General features: G+C 37.5%; 2 protein-coding genes across 3 annotated transcripts in view; one reads left to right on the top strand and one right to left on the bottom strand.

Moving 5' to 3' along the window:
* larp4b (La ribonucleoprotein 4B) overlaps positions 1 to 10,955 on the bottom strand; it is a 15,792-nt gene extending 4,837 nt beyond the window's left edge. For both annotated transcript variants that reach the window (XM_016535275.1, XM_016535276.1), the window contains exons 1-11: positions 10,524 to 10,955; positions 7,972 to 8,110; positions 3,439 to 3,586; positions 3,177 to 3,332; positions 2,930 to 3,011; positions 2,343 to 2,479; positions 2,108 to 2,211; positions 1,906 to 2,016; positions 1,743 to 1,796; positions 1,361 to 1,567; positions 1,170 to 1,276 (exon numbers count right to left, since the gene is read on the bottom strand). In XM_016535275.1, the coding sequence (XP_016390761.1) occupies positions 1,170 to 1,276; positions 1,361 to 1,567; positions 1,743 to 1,796; positions 1,906 to 2,016; positions 2,108 to 2,211; positions 2,343 to 2,479; positions 2,930 to 3,011; positions 3,177 to 3,332; positions 3,439 to 3,586; positions 7,972 to 8,058 (1,193 nt within the window). In that variant the 5' untranslated portion in view covers positions 8,059 to 8,110; positions 10,524 to 10,955. The remainder of the gene's footprint in view (positions 1 to 1,169; positions 1,277 to 1,360; positions 1,568 to 1,742; positions 1,797 to 1,905; positions 2,017 to 2,107; positions 2,212 to 2,342; positions 2,480 to 2,929; positions 3,012 to 3,176; positions 3,333 to 3,438; positions 3,587 to 7,971; positions 8,111 to 10,523) is intronic.
* Positions 10,956 to 13,830: 2,875 nt separating this feature from the next.
* The window catches only part of LOC107725839 (cohesin subunit SA-1-like), a 22,369-nt gene continuing 14,810 nt past the window's right edge, over positions 13,831 to 21,389 (top strand). Inside the window, exon 1 of the mRNA XM_016535239.1 lies at positions 13,831 to 14,004. The gene's annotated coding sequence lies outside the window, so the exon portion shown is untranslated. The remainder of the gene's footprint in view (positions 14,005 to 21,389) is intronic.

Genomic DNA, 21,389 nt, shown 5'->3' with positions numbered 1-21,389 from the left:
GATGACATCACGGAGCTGGTGGATGTTAGAGACCTTGCGCTCCTCCACCTTCCGTTTAGGTCTGGAGACATGCTTGGCCAATCCATCACCTTCATCCGCAGCTTCTTTAGCAAGGCAGTAAAAAATAAGTGTGCGTGTATATATATATATATATATATGAGAAGAGTTCATTTGCAAAAACAAATAACTGTTTTTAACAATTTTCAAAAATCATGTTTTTTCATTGTGCATTCCAATTAATCTTAATCAAACTGCAGTTGGGTTATTTTGAATAGGTTAAAAAATACCTAAAAAATACAGCTAACTAACACAATAAAACCATCATAACATCATAAAAAACATGATTTTTGAAAATCATGATTTTTGAGTTATCCGTTTTTGCAAATAAACTCTTCATATACAGTATCTCACAGAAGTGAGTACACCCCTCACATTTTTGTAAATATTTTATTATATCTTTTCATGTGACAACACTGAAGAAATGACACTTTGCTACAATGTAAAGTAGTGAGCGTACAGCTTGTATAACAGTGTAAATTTGCTGTCCCCTCAAAATAATTCAACACACAGCCATTAATGTCTAAACCGCTGGCCACAAAAGTGAGTACACCCCTAAGTGAAAATGTCCAAATTGGGCCCAAAGTGTCAATATTTTGTGTGGCCACCATTATTTTCCAGCACTGCCTTAACCCTCTTGGGCATGGAGTTCACCAGAACTTCACAGGTTGCCACTGGAGTCCTCTTCCACTCCTCCATGACGGAGCTGGCAGTGTCATTTCTTCAGTGTTGTCACATGAAAAGATATAATAAAATATTTACAAAAATGTGAGGGGTGTACTCACTTCTATGAGATACTGTATATATAATTTAGATATCATGAATTAAAATCTCATATCATGGTCATTTATGTCAATCGTGGTCAATGAATGTCTTTAAGATCACTAGAAAGCTACAGACAGGTGTGTTTAATTAGGGTTGGAGCTAAACTCTGCAGGACATTGGCCCTCCAGTACCGAAGTTGCCCAGCCCTGATTTAAATCTTGTCAAATTAAAAAATTATTTACTGTCACTCTTGGTCAATTTAAAACATCCATGCTGAAAGTATTAATTTCTTTCTTTAAACTGATACTGTAAATGTATATCAGATGTTTTCACTGTAACAAAAGTACCTGTATCGAGGTGCATATTGTCGCACAGTTAGTGGAGATGTTGCTGATTTAAATGTTGGAGAACCAGCGAAGCCATTAATGAACGCAGGGCTGTGAAATGGAGTAACCTGTTGGTAGACAACACCTGATTAGTACCTCCCCAGACGCCACTCAGATATTCCTCAGAGCCAAACAGGACACAAGGCACTTACCAGAGCCGGGTCCAGGTAGCTCTGCGTAGCTGACCAGCCCTGAGGTGTCACCAGTCTGTAAAGAGGAAACTGTTGCTGTGCTCCATACACAGGTGGGATGTAGTAAGGGGTGTAGCGCTGTTGGACATTTGAGGACACATCCACTGGCCGATACCCATTCTTTGGCACAAAGGTATTGACGGCAATGGCCTTGGCCTTTATTCTAGCCTAGAGTACATTCGTAGATTGACAAAAGAACTTTATTTGAAAGTGCGACAAAGGAGAAACCTTGAGTCACTAAAATAGCGCAAAATATCCTTCAGTGATGTCACATATGCTGCGCCGGATGATTTTCTCAATTATACAGTGATGGCGTTCGGGCTGTGTAACAATTGCACTCTACCTTTATCGGCTTCCCTTGAAAAGTTTTCACCTCTTCTCTGAGATACTGATATGCCTGAAAGAGTGATGTATGCCAACATTTAGCAACAGGAAGAGAGCTTATTAAAAATCCTGAGGCAGTAATCTGAGATGATCAAATCAGGGGCAATAAAGGAGACACTTACCAGCTGAGCATCTGCCTCAGATTCAAAGGTGATGAACCAGTTGTCATTGTAGGCAAACTCACAATTGATGAATTTGGGCAAGTTATCGCTCTTAAAGAGCGCTTCAACTTCCTGTAAAAATGAAAGCCAAATGTCATACAGCACAAACATTAGCTCAGAGCATTAAAGATGTTATCAAATAAGAGTGATGCATGATGCATACCTCTAGAGGAGTGGCCTCGGGAACCTCTCTGAGAATTACGATGCAGCGGTTCTGATTGGGCCGCACTTTCTCTCCACATTTGTCCACTTGGACGAGAGGCAGCGCTGGTGAGTCATAAATGCATCATTAAATGTCAGACCCATCTGCTGGGTGTAACCAAACCCATTTTGAGAGTCTAAAACAAAAAGCCAAACTGTGACCCATAAAAGTGCAAAGGTGATGATTTTAGACTCACTTTTTAAGATGTCTGCAATGAGATCCACATCAGTGGTGAGTTTCTTGATCTGATCAAGGTTTGCCAAAGTCACTATTGGCACATACTGGTCACTGTCCATTTGCGAGATGAGGTACATGTCGTTGGCTAGATTCTCCCTGGAAAAGGATTAGAGTCGGGTCACCATCAATCCTACATCGACTCAACATCCTCAAGCTTTTAGGAACATTCACTACAGTTCAAAAGTATGATTTTTAATTAGTTAAAAAGTTTTAAATTAATTCTTTTCTTCAGCAAGAATGCATTAAATTGATTAAAAGTGTAGTGTACATCCAAACCTACATTTGCCATAAAACTAAGATTCTTGTAAGCATATCCCACATACTCAAATGCTAAATGCTCTTAGTTAACATTTGCATAAGTGTAACATCTCAATGAGATATTAACACAGAACAGTCTGAAATTCACCGTTCATGATTTAAGGTACCGTGTCAGGATACGTTATGTTTAAAAAAACCTATGAACTTTGGGTAAGTGCACCCAACAGGACCAGTTACAAATCAATAAACTGACTCAATGTGATCAGTTGTGAAGGTGCTAGTAATTACCTAGAGAGGCAGAACTCCAGTGTTGCCTTCAACTGTTCCCGAAGGTCTTCAAGCTGTCTGGAGGAGTCGGAATCATACACCCCTGCACAAAAGAATAAAACAAACGATCAATTATTTAACAATGCTATAGTTACTAATCCTTAATGACTGATTGTGCCGACTTGTGTCATAGTAAATGTGCATAAATGTAAACAACTCTAATAAGAGTAGGTTGACAACAATGAACAAAAGAGCAAAAGGATATTACCTTTCATACTGGTGTTCTGGTTTGACACAATGCCCTTCTCACTGGCTGAGCTTCCCATGTACGCTGATTCTGGCTGTGCTGCAAAGGGCAGCTCTACAGATGTAGATACCTGCTGTTCCTCATTCCAGTTCCCTTTGTCTTCACTGTTGTTATAACCTATGGACAAAAACAAATCAGAACCTCTTTAGACTGATAAGGACGGTATACACCAATTTAACTTAAGCACAGTAATTTTTGGTGGTGTACCAAAAAGGAGGTGTACCTCCTGAGATACAGTTTGATGGGTCATCGGCCGCTTCTACCCATGATTGCTGAGAATCTGGGCAGGTTGGAGCAGAGGCCTCCGGTTTAGGCATGTAATTGGCCCATGCCTTCGCATTGGGATTGAGGTCTGAGATCTTGGAGGATTCCTTTAAAAACCAAAAAACATGGGTTATCAATTGGGTACATGATTATGAATCAAAAGCATGTTCAACTATGGGCTGAATCAATGCCTTTACAGTCACGCAACTAAATCATGGTCAGTGGTCATTTAATATGGATTTAGTGCATTACATAAAATACAAAATCCAAGTAGCATCTGCAAGCAAATGATGCTAGAGTTTGTTTTTTTTAGAATGGACTAAAACTAATAATTGTTCACGATGGCAACCTCACTTAGTAATAAAATATAAAAATATATATATATATTTTTTATATGTCATTTGGTTTGATATTTTTGTTATCCAATGCAATGACATTCATACACTTTTAACTGTGGCTAAAGGTTCCAAATAATTTTAAGGGCTACTGTATAACCAAGCTTAAAGCTGGCTAGAGAAATACTCACAAGTTCACTATAAGCATTCTGCCAGTCCCATACACAAGATCCTTCAGTGGCTAACAGGTTATAAGGATAGGGTGCTATGAAACCCATAGAGGTCTGGAAATCCTCTGGGACAACAACAGCATCATATTCAGCATCCCGTTCAACATTTCGCATTGTAAGGCTTGCCTCAGAGACAGCGTTGTCCCATGCTGACACCAACGCACATGCCTCTATTTGGTTATCAGAAAATAGGACATGTGGTTCTTTGGCCCACACCGGAAGGCAGTGACTAGAGTCCACCTCATCGCTCAACTCGGATTTCCCAAGAAGCTCTGACACCATATTCAGCATGCCTTGCTCTCCCTCCATTTCATCCGAGCCCTGAGGGTTTTCCACCTGCACAGGAACCGTGAATTGATCTTTATTGAGAAAATATATCTCGTAAGATGGCAAGGTGGCGTAAACATCAACCTGGTCACGCTCTACTGGTAACGGAATTGCTGTATTTACATAAGTAGCTTTATCACTCATATCATCAACAATGACTTTCAAATCAGACTGATCAAAATCAAGAACTCCAAGACTGCTTGTTATAAGTTGGGAAACATGAGGCATGGTAGTTGTCAAGCTCTCAACGGAAGTATAATCACTACTATGGCCTTGTACGGCGCATGACTGCACACCTCCAGTTTCAAGTGATAGACTTGCAGTACTCACGAGATGAATGTCAACAACATCTCCTCTGATTTCCCCTGTGTCATGAAGGTCTCCATGCTCCTGAATGAATGTAACTGAAGATCTCTGAGTGTCACTGGCTGGATGCTCTGAAGAAGAGTCCAGATACTGGCAAGTGCTTTCCCTTGTGCAGTTTATTGGCAATGAAGAGCAATCACATTTCTCCAAAACATCAGGTTGGCATGGTGGTTGAGAAAGTGTTTGTACATCACTGCTAGCAGAACAAACAGATTTCAAACAATCATTGTTGTTATTCCCATCATTTAGGCAATTAAGCAGCTCTACAGTAGGTACGAGTCCCTGCGGTTCAAGTTCTGACATTTCGGTTTCACCATCATCTGCACACAAACAAATCTCAGCCCGTACCTTCTGTTCATCCTCACTGAAGCATTTGCTGGCAATATGCATCTTCTCATCATGCTGTAAACAAGTCTGTCCTATTTCATTGTCCATGACTTGCTCTTGTGCTGCTGCCGGCAGTTCGCTTCCCAATCCCACCTGTATTAAATAACTCACTGCAACGATTTCTGGATGTCTTTTATTATAGACATCATTGTGTGATGCGTTTACAAACCAGGTGGCATTGCTCTGGAAGAGATCTTCCTCAACAGGACAATCAGAACTGGGTACAGGTACAGAGTTTGTGTGAATGTCATCAGAAACAGAAGAACTCGAAGAACTTACATTGTGATAATCAGCTTCTTCAGATTTACCAGTGACTTCCATCAGATGCTGAAAGTTCACAAAAGCATTTGTAGGAAGCTGAGATGGACTCATGTCACATGGTTCAGCATTTGCATTTGGTTCTACATTCTGTTCCCTTGGTTGGACTGTCACAAGATTCTGACACAATCTTTGTCTGGTCAGTGGGAAAAACACAGCAAGGGTAAACGTGTGTACTCAAAGTCATGTCCAATTTGTCTTCTTTTGCATTACAAGTGAAATCTAAACAAATATCTTCTGCATGAGATGGACTGCTCAAACTCTGAAGCGCACCAGCAACCTTGAACATGCCAGATTCATTTGTCTGCCCTTCACTTTGCAATTTACTGCACTGGCAAGAATTCAGAATGACCTCCTCCTGTGTTGCTATTTGCCTTGGTTCAACTCCAACTCTACAACAGGAAGGTGATTTTGACAGGTTGTCTTCTTTATCAGAAGTCAGTGGGGTTTCAGAGCAAAACTTTACATTTTCAATGTCTTCAGAGGCATCTTTACAAGAAAACCCTTGGTTCTCGGTCTCAACTAACTTTACTGATGCAGATGTGCTGACAGCTGAGAAAGCTTGAGGCATTTTTTTGAGAACGTTCTCAGTCAGGGTTTTCATGGAAACATTGATCTGATTCCATGATAGCTACGTTAAGGTTTGGAGACCTATCTGCTGTGTTTCTAGGAGAAGAAATTAAGGAATCAATATTATCTGACACAACGGGTTTCTTCTCCACCTTTAGGTTCATTGATTCTCTATTATCATCATTTCTGCATTGATTTTCCAGTTCTAATTCATCCGGAGGACCACTCAGTTCTTGCTGAGGGGGTCTCAACATAGATTCTTCAAAAACAGTGTTATGCATGTTGAGCTCAGAACCACTCTCCAGATTTGTGGCCTTGTAACCAGAGCTACTATAAAGATCATGGTTGTTAAGTAGATCAGCAGGTTCCCCCTGTGGCAATGCGGTATCTGTACTTGACTTCAACACAGACATCTGTCCATTTTGCGCCAGCAGATCTGGGGAGGGTTGATCAATGGCGTGCTCTACAGCAGTAGAGGGAGAAAGTGTGTTCTCTGTATCTGAACAAAGAGTGGAAACGTCATTTTCAGATAAAGGCTTTTCATTTTCTTGAGCAGGAAATGGTTTTAGAAGATCTGGGAGGGCATGTTCTTCATTTGGAAGTGATTAAATTTACAGGAAGACTAGTCGAAGACCCTGTCTCTGAGGGACCTTTTTCTGTTTGTTGTGTTGCTGTAATTTCATGTGAAGGCTCAGAACCCGATATTGTGTGGTCTTTCGGGAGTAATGAATTATCAAACAAAGCCTTTTCAGAGACAGCTGGAGCGTTTGCGTACCTGGCTGCGTCAGCTTCTGTCACAGGCTGGTGCCCACAATCGCTCCCGAGATCCTCTAAATCAATCAAGCAGATGCTGTAGAAACTCTGTTCTTTTTTAAAGCCAGTGATCAACAGTCCAGAATTTCCGTCTTCTGAGTCATCCTGATTTATTGAGCTCCTAGAGTATTTATTGAATGGAGGGGTGGCATGCTTTGAAGTGAACACAGGTTTTGATTGTACATCCCACAGGGTCTTAACTTGTTCCTCTTTTGCAATAACGGAGAAACTAGAGCGTTGATCCTCTAAAATGCATGACGGACTAACGCCCAGGGTATTTCGTCCAAAGGTGGTGTTCTCACTCTTGCCATCTCTAGTTAATTCTGTGGAATTCTGTTGACCATCACAAAACCATTTTGCTCTCTGTCTCTGCCGTCTCTCCGTATTTCACTGGCATTTCCTTTCTGGACCGCAGCCTCGTGGATAGGTGGATCGCTGACAGGTGGGTCCCAAAATGCCATTCCTTCCTGTACACTGCTACCACCCTCGTTAATGAGGTTGAGACCTGCTGACAAGTTTGTGGAGGAAGCATTACAACTGGTATCTAAAGCAGCGTTCACCTTCCCATTTTCAGAAGGCTTCTCGCCGGTCAGATCGGCAACAGGCCAAGCGCAGTCTCTGACGTCATTCGCTGTGGAGCACTCAGGAATGGCTGCCTGAAGAAGACTTGTTCTCTCGCTGACCAGGTTAGGGTTCAGTTCTTTGCTGAAACAACACCCCATATTTTAATTTGTGAAAGGACGCCTATGCAAACCGGTGAACAAAAACGAGCTCCTCTCACAAGCTCCTCGGAGAGGGAAAGAGAGACAGAAGGGCACGCTATGGCTGCTTACCCCCTCCCCAGACCCAAAATAGCACATTTAAAATTATACAGCTGACTCACATGGGCCCATCACTCAAATGCGAACTCTCTCCAATGATTGGTGCTTCAATGGACGCTGCACTTGCATTGTATGAATGGGATCAGCAACTTGGCAAGGTCCCAAAACACAAGGGTGGTTCACACAAGCACCTGTTAAGCCCTTTCACAACGCCCAAAGCTGGGCGGGGTGTCTCAGTTATTTCGCTAGTAGGTTTTTATTCCCTAATCACAATTACATAACATACTTCAAAAGACTAACCGGAGATATGTAGGTTATACTTTACCAAAAGGGGGATCTCTTTCTCCTTTGCTTCCTGTGACTGCTGCACCTGTGGCTCCACGATAGTTTTTCCTTCCTGGTCTGAAGTCATGAGCTGTCCAGGTTCTAGCTCCGAACGCAGAGCTCTCCAGACCACCAGGGAACTGTGGATGATGAAACAATGGAGACAAATCAATTACAAATCATTTACAAAATCAATTCAAATGACAACATATGCAAGGCAACCTATAAATGGGGAGCATCACAAGTAATGTGTTATAATATTCAACAATATTCACAGCACAACATTCATTAAAATAACACCAATTACCAACCGATTATACTTATACTTACACTTCCAATATTGTTCAAAGGTTTGAGGGATTTGTAAAATAAATAATACTTTTATTCAGTATTTGACAGTAAAGCTGTTACAAAAGATTTCCATTTCAAATAGATGCTGAACCTTTCATTCAATATGAAAAAATTAATCACAATTTCCACAAAAACATTAAGCAGCACAACTGTTTTCAACTTTGATAATAATGTGAAATGTTTCTTGAGGACCAAATCAGCATGTTAAAATGATTTCTGAAGGTTCATGAGACACTTGAAGAAAGACTGGAATAATGGCTGCTGAAAATTCAGCTTTGCTATCACAAAAATATAAACTACAACCATTTTAAATTTTAATAATTTCACAATATTACCGATCGATTCGATTCGATCGAAAATCGATTTTACTGTATTTATTAAATAAAAGCAGCCTTGGTGAGCATAAGAGATTATTTTTTAAAAACACTTAAGTCTTAATGACCCCAAACATCTGAACAGTAGTGTGTATACATACACACATATATAAATAAAAGTGCTGTCAAACGATTAATCGCATCCAAAATAAAAGCTTTTGCAACCCTCTACGGACACCTTAGCAATTGAATCGCCATTGGCTAGTAAATTTTTTAGTTTACTCGCCAGACTGAGATTTGTTGTTATATATATATATATATATTAGGGCTGCACGATAAATCACATGCGATATTTAACGCGCATCTTGTCAGTAAAGCCATTCTGTAATCAGCGGTAAATCTCCATCACGTGCGGGAATCAGGTTGTGTGCGTTCGCTCGAACTGATTTGCTGAAATCAAAACAGGGACGATAACTTTACTCGCAATGTAGAGGGTTGTTTTGTTTACATAATATGTGTGTGTAAACATAATAAATATACACAGTATACACACATATATTATGTAAACAAAAAAACTTTTATTTTGGATGCGATTAATCAAACAAATATAAACAGTATATAAACAGTTATTCACAACTGTTTATATTATAATGTCATTTAAAAAAAAACTTAATACAACTCCATTATCATTTTTAAATCAAAAACTTCTCGTTTTATACTTACAGTTTTAACAATATGTACAAATTTTGTCAAAAATGACTGATCAAAGCCCCCCCACCCAATCTGTACAGTAGAGCTGACTGGTCAATATAACTACTGGGGAAGCATCTCTGAATGAGCTGACCTCATAAAACCTACAAACACTTAACATGCTAAAAAAGGAACTGTCTGTTACTGAAAACTGTTTGAAGTACCAGATATCTCAAATTGATTACTGTCTTTAACAGACTGCAAGATTGCATTCATGAGAAACCCATACTTTAAAACAATTTTATAGTCATTTAAACAGAATCCGAGTAAAAAGCATCTATACTGTAATCAAAACAACTGTTATAAAATATTATATAGGCACATTTGTGTAAACAACATCAATAATGTATATACATCCAAAATAAGATCATTCTACCACGTGCTTTAACAAAATATTTAATGCACTTTAAAATTGAATTAATTACGCATCTAGGGGAAGATAATATAATCATTTAACACCTACTTGATCGTGTTAACATTAAAAAAAACATACATTTGATCTGTCAAATGCGAATGCGGACTCAAGACAGTCCTTTCAAATGACACATGGAGAATGTTTACATTATGACAGTACGTAAATATGGCAGCACCGCAATGCATAACCACTTAAAATTACCAATATTTAAATGCCTGTGTTATACAACGACATGTAAAAACCATATGCAAACTAAATGATGATTTAAAATTACATAAATGTATTGGAGATGTCAAATCAACTCAATCCATATGTCAAAGCACATGAATGCTGCAGGCAGGCCAAACCCACAAGCAAACAGGCAGCTGCGAGCTAAACCAGCCAAACTATCCTTCTCTATAAAGTTAACTGCACACGAACATATCAAAACAAACTTTAAAATCCTTATAATATTCAACTATCAAACATAAAGTGTCAAACATCCATCAAACAGCGTATTTTAACAGAAAAACAATAGTGTCCGTGTTAGCCTACATGCTAAAGACTGGCAGATATTGAAAAGTAATACAGCTAGCCTGTACAGTTAGCGCAAGCTGCTAACTTCAAATGCCGAATAAACCTTTCAGGTATTCATTTTTGGATCAAATTACTGTCTAAAACTATACAGGGATGAAAAGCGTGCTTATATATGCGCGATCATCGCGCGTATGAGTTTCCACTCACCGGTTTCTGCTCTCCGCGCACGGGAGACTGTTTGCGGCCCGAACGTCTGACTTCCACGGACAAAACTTAGAAAACAAATCCACAAATCCGTGCAGGAAACTTTCAAACCACCGCAAAACCTTCAACAGTCTCCAAATACCACCAGCTCCTCGATATCAGGCCTGATAATGAACTTTAAAGGTCTGTTTGGTGATGTTTAAATGACTGGCTAACGCTTGTTGTCGAGATGGTAACAACTCGAGAGTGAATGTGTGTTATTCTTCAAAACGGCTGAAGTCTCAGTGCGAATAACGCGACTAACTATAACTGTACGTGCTAGTTAAACTGCGACATGATAAGGAACGGAGCCACACGCCTCTTCCCTCCCCGTGTATTTGTGTCCGGAGTTGAGCTTCACTCTCTCGGCCAAACCGCACCACGAACTCCCGCCCAGAGCCGCTTTATTGACTAGCCCGCCCACTCTCCACTGCGGCCCTTTCAATAACTCAACGGCTATATCTTCTATCCGCGTTTGGCTGCAGTTCAATGAACGCCGATAGGGAGCGCTATAAGACAACGAATTGTGAGTGCTTCTTCTTCTTCTTCTTTTCTTTTTAATGGCGGTTGGCAAACCCACTTAAAAGGTGCATTTCCGCCACCTACTGGACTGGAGTGTGGAGCATGGCGTATATTGGTGACAGCATATAGAAAAAATAAATAAATAAATAAATAAAATAAAAATAAAAATTGTGAGTGCTCTGACGTCCATAAAATTAAAAAGTTAAAAGATTTTTGGTAGTTATGGTATTGAATGAAGGCATACGGTGCTTAAATTTAAAGCGAGTGACTGCATTTTGTGTAAACAGAAGCTTTTTTATTTATTTTTATTAGCTACTTGTCCATGACCTCCTCATAACAAACCTTTTTACACTGATGTAAATTATGTTGGTGCATAATATATGTACATGTGTTTAAATATATAAATGATTTTGGTAAAGGTGGCAACAATGGTAGCGCTACATCTGATAAGGAATGTAGCCAATCAGGATCTTCACTGAGCAGCGTGCGACTCATGTGAGTGTGAGTGGATGGTCTGGCTTGTATTAAAAGATTCTGTGCTTCCGTTTCATCTGCAAGATTTGTCGGTTGGTTGAGATAGACTACGGATACTGATAAAGGCCAAAAAGGATTTATGATCTCATGTGAATATGCTGTTGTTCTCAAACCTTCTTAGTGCAAGAATTCAAATGTGTAAGAAGAGTCATTAATAAAAATGATATATCTTTTTACCTGTCCACCATCCCAGTAATGTCTGACTGACTGAACAATGGTGTAATAGTGAGAAATGAGAGGTAACCAGGAAAAAGAGAAAAGCTTTTAAATATGTCATAGTCATAGAACATTTCTTTAGGCTATTTCGTAATATTCTATTTTAGGCTTATCTATGTTTAGAATGGGTTTAGTGGCTCTACAGACACCATAATGACCTGCAAGCCATCAGATACAGATCTATGTGCCGTTTGAGGGCCAAATATTGCCAAATGTTGTTTAATGCTTAGCTAATATAATGTTGTTGTTTTAAATTAGGGCTGTAAAATGATTAATCAAGATTAATCGCATTCAAAATAAAGGTTTATGTTTACACACTATATGTTTGTGTGTACTGTGTATATTTATTATGTAGGCTATATATAAATACACACACATATATGTATATATATATTTTAAAATATTTGTTTGTATATGTATTTATACTTGTATATAATTTATAATATATATATATAAATATTGTATATATAAATCTAACATATTTTTCTTTAATATGTACATGTATGTGTGTGTATTTATATATACATAACAAATATAAACAGTACACACACATATAGTATGTAAACATAAACTTTTATTTTGAATGTGATTAATCGTGATTAATCGTTGAGCAGCCCTATTTTAAATCAATTAATTCAGTCAAATCATTTGACATGAATAGAAGAAATGCATAATTTTCTGCACCCTCAATAAGGAAAACAGACCCTTTTTCAGTCATGACCAATCAGTTGTAAAAATGATCGTCACACTATTTTCCTGTTTAACACTGTAAAGCTGCTTTGACAATCTGTATTGTATAAAGCACTATATAGCCTAAATAAAGGTGACTTGACTTGAAAGGTGACATAATACATGTAAATGTGTTATGTAAAACTTAAAAATATCTCCAATTCCTAAAAGAGTTACATTTTATACAATCTATTTTATTTTTTGTATTTTTAATCCAATTATATTTTTATTAATAATTTGTATTTTATAGCCTATGTGTATAATAATTGGTAGAATTTGTATTTTTGTATGCAAATATTCTATGAAATTTTCCCATATTAAAAATAATTTCTAAAAGTGTTACAATGCAATACATTTCATCGTAGCCTACTGAAAGAAAAAAATGCAGTCATCGTTTTAATAAAATATTATACTTATCATCTAAATAATCTAAAAATATATATAGAGAAGTGGGGAATACAAGATTTATTTATTCATTCATTTAAATGTGCATAATTAATGAATAAAAAGAAAAGACTGGGTACAGGCTAATGAGGATTTTCATTTAGAAAACGACGAAAAAATAAACAGTTACTGTATTTTTATTGATGTGCTTGGAAAAATGCCTACAGTAACACATATGATCACGAGGGACACAAAAGGCAACCATTTGCGAAAAAACGACCAATCTACGATCTCATCACGGTACTTTTAACTTTATCTCTCCCAAACAAGGCTTTTAAACAGGTAGGCATTATCACAAAGTACAAAGGAGTATAAAGAGAAGAAAAATAATTCATAACATAAGTAGAAGGGAACAAGTCATTTTAACACATATACGAACAGGACATTCAAATCTTAACCAAACACTATACATTATAGGGAAACATAATACTGGTCTATGTAATGTTTGTTTAACAGAGGAATCAGTGGAACACGTTATGATGATATGTACAGCATATGAAAGAGAAAGGGATCGACTTAAAGATGAATTACAATCCTTAGGAGTTAAAGAATTTTCATTAAGTAGTATTCTGAATGATAGTCCAAATGCAGGAAAACAAATAAGTGCAATCATGAGATTTCTTAAGAATTGTGGAATAATGAACAGAATTTAAGATTTAGGTGAGAAATGATACTCCATCACAGTAGGTGGCGGTATGCACCTATGAAGTTGGTTCGCAACCCGCCATAAAACCAAAAGAAGAAGAAGAAACAAGGATTTTATTTTTGCTTTGTGTAAAAATATCCTTTGTCCACCAGGAGGCGACCTCAGATCAGTCTCCCATCGCGCCATTTCGTTGCAGTAAAAGCCGCCAGATGGCAGTTTAGGATTGCTACTCTGAGGAAAGGCGCGGTTCTGCTTCAGGTCTAATTTACAATATAAAAACATAAACTATTTGGTCAATTAATCGCGCCAATTATTACTGACGCGTGTCCCGGAGGACCCCTTTTAGCGGTTGAGGTGAGTTTGTACGAGTTTTGCAACAACTGAGTCTGAATCTTTCCGTGGGGCGCGCGTTCACTGCGTAAATCGTGCTTGCATTAAAGATGGAGGACATGCAAGAGATTTTGTGTGTGTGTGTGTGTGTGCGCGCAGGGGGGATGGGATCAATTCTCGAAGGACAGTGTGTGTGTGTGTGTGTGTGTTCGCGCGCGCGTGTGCCCCCTGTCCTTGGTGGCACTGTCTTCCATTTCACTCACGGCTATATTATCGTAATAAGCTGATGTGCATGTGTTTCGGTGTGTTATTGCAGGAACGAGTGTGACATTGTGTCTTCCTGCCGCCATGCACGCGAACAGACAGTCAGCCAGCGCGCGAACTGCTGTTGTTCTCTGATGCGCTCGCTCTGGTCGCTGCTCGTTTGAAATGTAACGATGTCTGGTTTGTGTACTTAACTTTCCTACACTTCCCCAAGTTGTCACGAATAAAATATGCCGTTTTTACAGACTTGAGGGATGGAGGTTTGTGTTGGTTAAGTAATTTGGGTCAGTAAAAGATAAACAGCTCAACTTTTTGTTCGAAACGTACATAACGTGGTTAACTAGCGTAAAACCTCTGAGAGGAAAAATGTGTGGAGTGTTACTTATGTATTTTCAATTGTTGCTTTTCTTACTCGCTTTAAAAACATTGATGTCCAAATTTAGCCGGTAGTTACTTCGTGAAGGTTTGTTTTATGAGCAGAGGAGGAGTTTATACCGTACTTGCATAGTTCAAGCTAGTCCAAGGACTAGCCCATGTCTGGTATTTGATCACTTAAACTGAGCAATGAAACACTTCTAGGTGCGATATTTTTTATATTAAAAAAGTTATGGTTGTGTATATCTTCTTGAACAGCATAAAATGCTCACTGACCACTTGGAAACCTTATGAGTCATTAATTTTGCTTAATTCTTTGTTTGTAAAATATAATCTAGCTAATAATCTATTTGCTAACCAAGTTGTCACAGATGGTTGGTTCCTCTATCCAGACTGAATGAACATCATTTGAAAGCTCAGGCTTCTCCGTTAATCAATTTTCTATTTATATTCCAATGTTGTAATGTACACACATAATTTGTTTTAGGTTATACTGCTTTTTGAGGTGAGATGTTGGCAGGTGACTGTAAATTCTCATCCTGAGTAAGCACTGAACAAGCGATATCCAAATGTTGTTTGTGCACTTTCTGAGTGTTGATTCAGCACTGAACCATACACCACTTCAATTCTTTTTGAGGAAATGTGGTTTATTTATTTATAAAATGAGAGAGGGTTTTGTCAGTGCATCAAGTACTCTTAAGTTAAGAGATGAAAAACAAATTTGTTTACCTCTGTTGAATGCTGTATTTTTTGAAAATATATTGTTTGTCTGTACATTTTGTATATCTTCCATTGGTTAGCATGCAATATTCCACACAAAATATAAAATGGATATAGCAAGGAATTTTAAATTAGTGTTTTTCCATGCCTAGAAATCATAGGAATTAATCTAATTCATGAAATCTTAAGGGTTTAATATGCTAGAAATTGCCCTTAGGTAGAGTACAACTACAGATTTGCACATTTGTGACCAAATTGTTCTTTTCAATGAATTGGTTCCTGGAGTGATGCATTTGCAAATCAGCCTGGTTTTGAAAGATTTTTAAAAGTCATTATGTGGTAAACAACTGTTTTGCAGTTTCTAGTACCATGCAAACCACTTTGATCTAAGACTAATGTGGTGAGGATTTTAGATGGGATTTGTGCTGATTGAAGAAAAACCCACATTAATATAAATGACTTCGGACACTTTAGTGTTCAATATGTAGTCTATCTGCATGCCTCACACACTCTTGCTAAAACAGTAAAGCTGTTACTTGTTTGTTACTTAAAATTGTTGTGCTAAATGCTGAATGTTTTAATATCTAAAAGTCTAATCCATCTTAAGAGTGTTAGAGTCATATTTGTAAAGATATTATTGGATTTATTCTAGAAGTACATTAGTCTTATTGCATGTAAGTGTTTCTGTTTATATCTGATAGCTTTTTAAATGCATCAAATAAAGGCTGTGGCTTGTAATTCTATCTATACATCTTGGCAAAGGTGAGGAAGGCTTTGTGTAAAGTGTAAAATGGTTGATTTCACAAGAGACTAGGGTTCATGCCTGGAGGACTTACTGTAGACTTCAAAACCTAAAGTCCAGCTTTAAGTACATCATAGCTAACCTAAATGTGGGATTTAAAATAATGGAGTCTTTTTCCTTAATGAAGTTTGTTTTAAACCAACCCCTTGTCAGGCCTCAGCTCAAATGTGCTGATTTCATTATCTCTCGCCTTTATACAGTGCATTATAAGGCAGAAATATTATTAAGGACCGCTGCAATTGGTGTCCTTGGCTTTGTCCCTCTGGAGAACCACATACAGAGAGAAAAAGCTCTCCTTCGTGCATTATACAAGCAAAGATAACACCTTTCTACTTTGGTCATTCATCTTTTTTGCATTGTTTAGTGTTTGTGTAGGCTATCTGTGTGTGTCTATATGTTATGCTAAGATACCAAAATATGCATTTGTTGTTTTTATATGATTATTTTACCAATTAATATTTTCAGAAGCTTTGTTTTTGAAGCTAACCTTCTTGAAACAGATGTTTATTGGAATAAATGATGCCCGGATAGTCATATTAATATTAAACTATAGCGTGACTTCACCTTTCTGTTGTAGTATTATGCCCTCTCCTGAGTGCTGGTGTTTTTGGCAAGCAATTTAGATGCGTGACATGTATTCCAGGAGGCCGTTGTTGCCATGGAAACACCCTCACTGTCGGTCATATGCTCTTACCCTGGAATTTTATTGGCTGTGTTACTAAGATCAATGAATGTTGCTTTAAGAGATAAGAAAAATCACATCACCTGTGGGATGAATGAATAGTTTTAATTACAGAAGTGATGTAGATTTTTTTTTCTAAGCAGATTTATGAGTAGTGATGTGAATGGGCTTTTAATGTTTGTGAGATCCTTAAGTCAGGTTTGAAAGGGTGTATACATGCATGTATGTATGTTTATGACAAGTTTGTGTTTATTAAATGTTTCTGTTTAAATAATAGACTTGCTTACAGTATAAACCTGTATGGAATAGTTTAACTCTGCGGTACAACTTTACATAAAGTCAAACATTGCTTTGACTATTTATATTTATTTTATAGTATAGTAGTAGTATAGTAAGCATAGTTTACTGTGCTTTTTAGAATTGATTGTATACCCTAAAAAGCCAAAACACATTAAAGGGATAGTTCACCAGAAAATGTTTGAACATTCATTCATCAATTACTCACTCTCATGTTGTTCCATAACCTAAGATATTTTGAGAAAGTCCTGCAGGTTTGGAATGATGTGAGGGTGAGTAAAAGATGAACTGTCACTTTAACCTAAAAAAAATAAAAATGGATGTAAATGGATGTTTTCCCTGAATCTGAGCTTAGTCAAGCTAAATCTGTCAGTAACAGAAATATCATACTCTAAAACACCCATTGTCAAATTTTGTCAGTTTATTTGCAAATTATCATTTTTTGCATATTTAATTGTATTATGTAACACTGTAGTTTGCATAATTTAATCATTTCCATCGCTTTCTATTTAGTTAATTACTTTTTCCACATGTTCTAAGCTAATTTTGGGTAAAATCTGTGGAATGGATTTAAATAAAATGGTTAAAGAGTACTGTGCTTATATTGGTATTCAAAATATGTAATAAATAAACATTCAATTGGCAGGAAATGTTTAGAACTTTGAGTAACAGCTGTTCAAATTCTGTGGGCACTGATTCTATGTAGGCCTTGTAATTCAAGCCTTTTCAGTGTTAAAAACGGTGTACAAGTGATCAGTTTAGTAGGAAGAGTGTTAGCGGTTAAACAAACAATGTTAAATTTGTCTACAAGATCTTTTTATGTCATTTAGCTAAAGGCTGAATTCCTCATTGACAAGCCACATGAAATTACATTATTTAGAAAGTCAGTGTTGGTAATGCCTCTCGCTGCGGCCCACTCGCTTGAAAAGACCTTGATAACGCTGATGTCTTAAGACAGAATTTGATCTATAAACCATTGAGTTTTCTTTCAAACCTGAGGTGGAAATGAGTGTCTGCAAGACAAAGCAAGAGCGAACGCTGCTTTTCTCACAGTCTCTCAGGGCAATTGTCAAGCTATTTTGAGTGTTTCACAGATCATTAGAGACTGCTGCCTGTCCTTAGCGCGAGTGTTTATGAGATGAACCGATGAAGGGAGATATAAATCCACTCCCATTCAATCTGAATAAACAAGCTTCACTTCTAAACCAGCTCACGTATGGACTAAGACAGATGTATAGATAAAGATTTGATCTCAGATAGTATATACAGTGTTAAAAAGGCTATGTTTTTCTGACAGCAGGATAAAAATGGTGCACATAAGGATTTTTGTTTAAAATGTGCCTTGTTTTGTGAACAAGTTTGTATGGTTATGATTAGCTACTATGAAAGCTACTTGTAGTGCATTACTGCTGTACATTTTAGCAGTGAGGATTGATTTACATTGTTAGTGCAATGAGTTTAGCTACAGGAAACAATGTCAGTGCACTAATAATGAAATAATTATACAACTGATATAAAGTGTAACTAACTATTTTGTTACAGTTTTGTAACTGTGACATATCTTTGCATTCAACCCCATTCTAAAGAACTTATATTTAAACAAAAAATATCTTTCATTTTCACATTTTCTCGGTCGTTTTAATAAAGAGTCGGCGAGGGATGTTGAAATCTGTGCAACACCTTTTTGCTCCTTGTCATTGTTAGCCGTGTACTGTAACTGTGCGCTTCTGAAAGCATTGTTTTCTGTGGAACCACTTTAATTGAATCTATTCTGGTGATGTTTGCCTGCTTAAAGATGATGTGTTTTAGCAGTAAGAGATGAACTCGAAAGTCATTATGTAACATTAAGCAAGAGGTTCTCTTCATCGAACAAAACCATCAAAGCTAAGCATCAGACGCAGCTATGAGAGGTTTGTGCATGATGCACACACTCAGAATGGGCAGTTTGGTCTGATGTAAGCCAAACTGAAGCATACTGAGATTCAGAGTGTCTTTTCCAGATTTAACCCTATTACTAATTCAGCTAAGTGCCCAGAGTGATTTGAATTAAATTGGTTGTGCACGAACTTGAAAATAGCCAGTTATCGGAAGCAAGGAAAGGGACATATTGGTCTGATTTAAACGCATCTCACCCAGCCAGTGCCAAGAATAGCCTCATTTGACTGTCATCATACAGTGCAAACCATTTAATAGTGTGTCCCCAGACTCTAATGAATCTGTGCTGCTTGCTCTACCAGCTCGATGAGAAGCTGCAGGCCCATTAGCACATTCACTGATCCATTGAGTTGCTTTCAGGGGTTGTTCTGTGCAATGCCATTACTGGCCTCATCTACACTTCTTTTTCCAATTTGACCTCACCGTGAGAACCATTTAATCTTGACCCCTATGCGATCTCTTGTACATCTTTTCGGTTTATGTTTTGAATAAAAATGCAATGTATGTTTGTTTTTTGTTTTTTTCTGGTAAATGGGTTTTCTTACGTTTAAGTACATTTTCTACTCTGTAAATAGCCTACTGTTTTATTTATCACGCAGCAGGTCGCTTCATGAGAGCAGTCTATTGAAGATCACATGACTAGCTGAACACCTATTTATAACCCCACTGTTACTGGACACTTTTGCTGAATAATCATTACAGAATTAATGAATAATTTCTGACTGTAAAATAGAATGTTTCTACAATATCTTGATATTCTATAATATTCTTAATATTTGTAACTGAAATCTGAGAGATTCAGTGACATTATATGAAGAGATGATTATAGAAATATAAAAAATGGTAGATAGAATATGCAGGTTAAAACAACAAAATACCTTTTTTCACAGAGGCATTGTATCTTGATATTCTATAATATTCTTAATATTTGTAACTGAAATCTGAGAGATTCAGTGACATTATATGAAGAGATGATTATAGAAATATAAAAAAATGGTAGATAGAATATGCAGGTTAAAACAACCAAATACCTTTTTCACAGAGGCATTGTATGTTTGTTTTTTTTTAGATAAAAAAAAAAACTGAAACTAAAACTGATATTAGTTTTGAATGTTTTCGTCTATTTTTATCGGAGAAACAGGATATGTACTTGTATGGCTGGAAATAGCTACGTGGGGTGATAACAAATGACTGACTTGCGTTAAAAGTACATTTGGTTGACTGAGTTTAGGGTGGGTCAACCTGTTTGGTAATAATAATAGCAGCTTTGGAAAACCTTTGTGGAAATAATTGTTTCGTTTAGTTCTTCTAATGCTACAAACATTCCACACTGAACCTTTAAATACCAGAAGATTGGAGGTTAGTTGCCGATTGGCTGCTCATAGCCGAAGTCGAGAATAATTTAAAAGAAATGTCCTTTTACCATGAGCCTTTGAACTGGTGAATGTTCCTCCATTGTATTTTGCTGACATTGACATTCATATTCTAGTATTCCCAAAAGGATTCAGCTCTCTTCACTGTCACCAGCCTCCACCGCTGAGGTGTAAATTACATTTTCTTTCCTGAGCTCTACTCTTATACTACACTTAACACTTACTCATCAGAGAGAAACAACATGTCTGCTAAACTACAGCTATTTGTGCATGAATAGTGTGATTTTATTCTGTATTTGTTTGTCTTATGTGTCTGCTGCCCATCTCTGGTGTGATTATGTAACGGTCAGCTGTTGAGTTTTACAAAAACTGCGTAGTCTTTTTCCGGAGCACAAGCCCAGAGTTTCGGCCTGGGCCATATTTACTGAGATATCCAAATCTGTATGGGGGAGGGGAGCGTTACAGATGCAAAGTAAGGGGTTTTATTTTCTCCTTATGTCCACTTAGAATACCATCTGACAGCAGATCGGTGTCAAAAACCCTGAATGTAGGGAATTCCAGCCTGCATTCCTGTTGAACTTCATCCATATGTCTGTTTCACACTTGCGTGCGGTTTTGAATCCTCAGTATCCACTGAAACATCTATGACTATAGTGTGGAAAGTCTCCTCTGGGGGTGGGGAGCCATCTTGTGTTGGTTCAAATCAAATCATGTGTGAAGATGCATCCAAGTGCATTTTCTAAATCAGTCAGGGATGGAAATATTTGCTTTTCATATCTAATAGCACAGATATTGTCTGATCTAATTTAGATCCATATACATCCCATCTCTACTTGACATAAATGTGTTTAGCCATCCTATCTGCCTCTGTTTCTGCTGTTTCCACAGCAACAGGGAAAAGCCATGCTTGGGATGCCCCCTAATGGCAGTGTGTCTTTTGTCAAATGTAATTTTTTTTTTT

Source organism: Sinocyclocheilus rhinocerous, unplaced genomic scaffold (assembly GCF_001515625.1).
Source record: "Sinocyclocheilus rhinocerous isolate Xijiao unplaced genomic scaffold, SAMN03320098_v1.1 scaffold1508, whole genome shotgun sequence".
NCBI classification, from domain to species: domain Eukaryota; kingdom Metazoa; phylum Chordata; class Actinopteri; order Cypriniformes; family Cyprinidae; genus Sinocyclocheilus; species Sinocyclocheilus rhinocerous.
The sequence above is the reverse complement of the archived record's forward strand: the minus strand, read 5'-3'. Positions and strand labels throughout refer to the sequence as shown.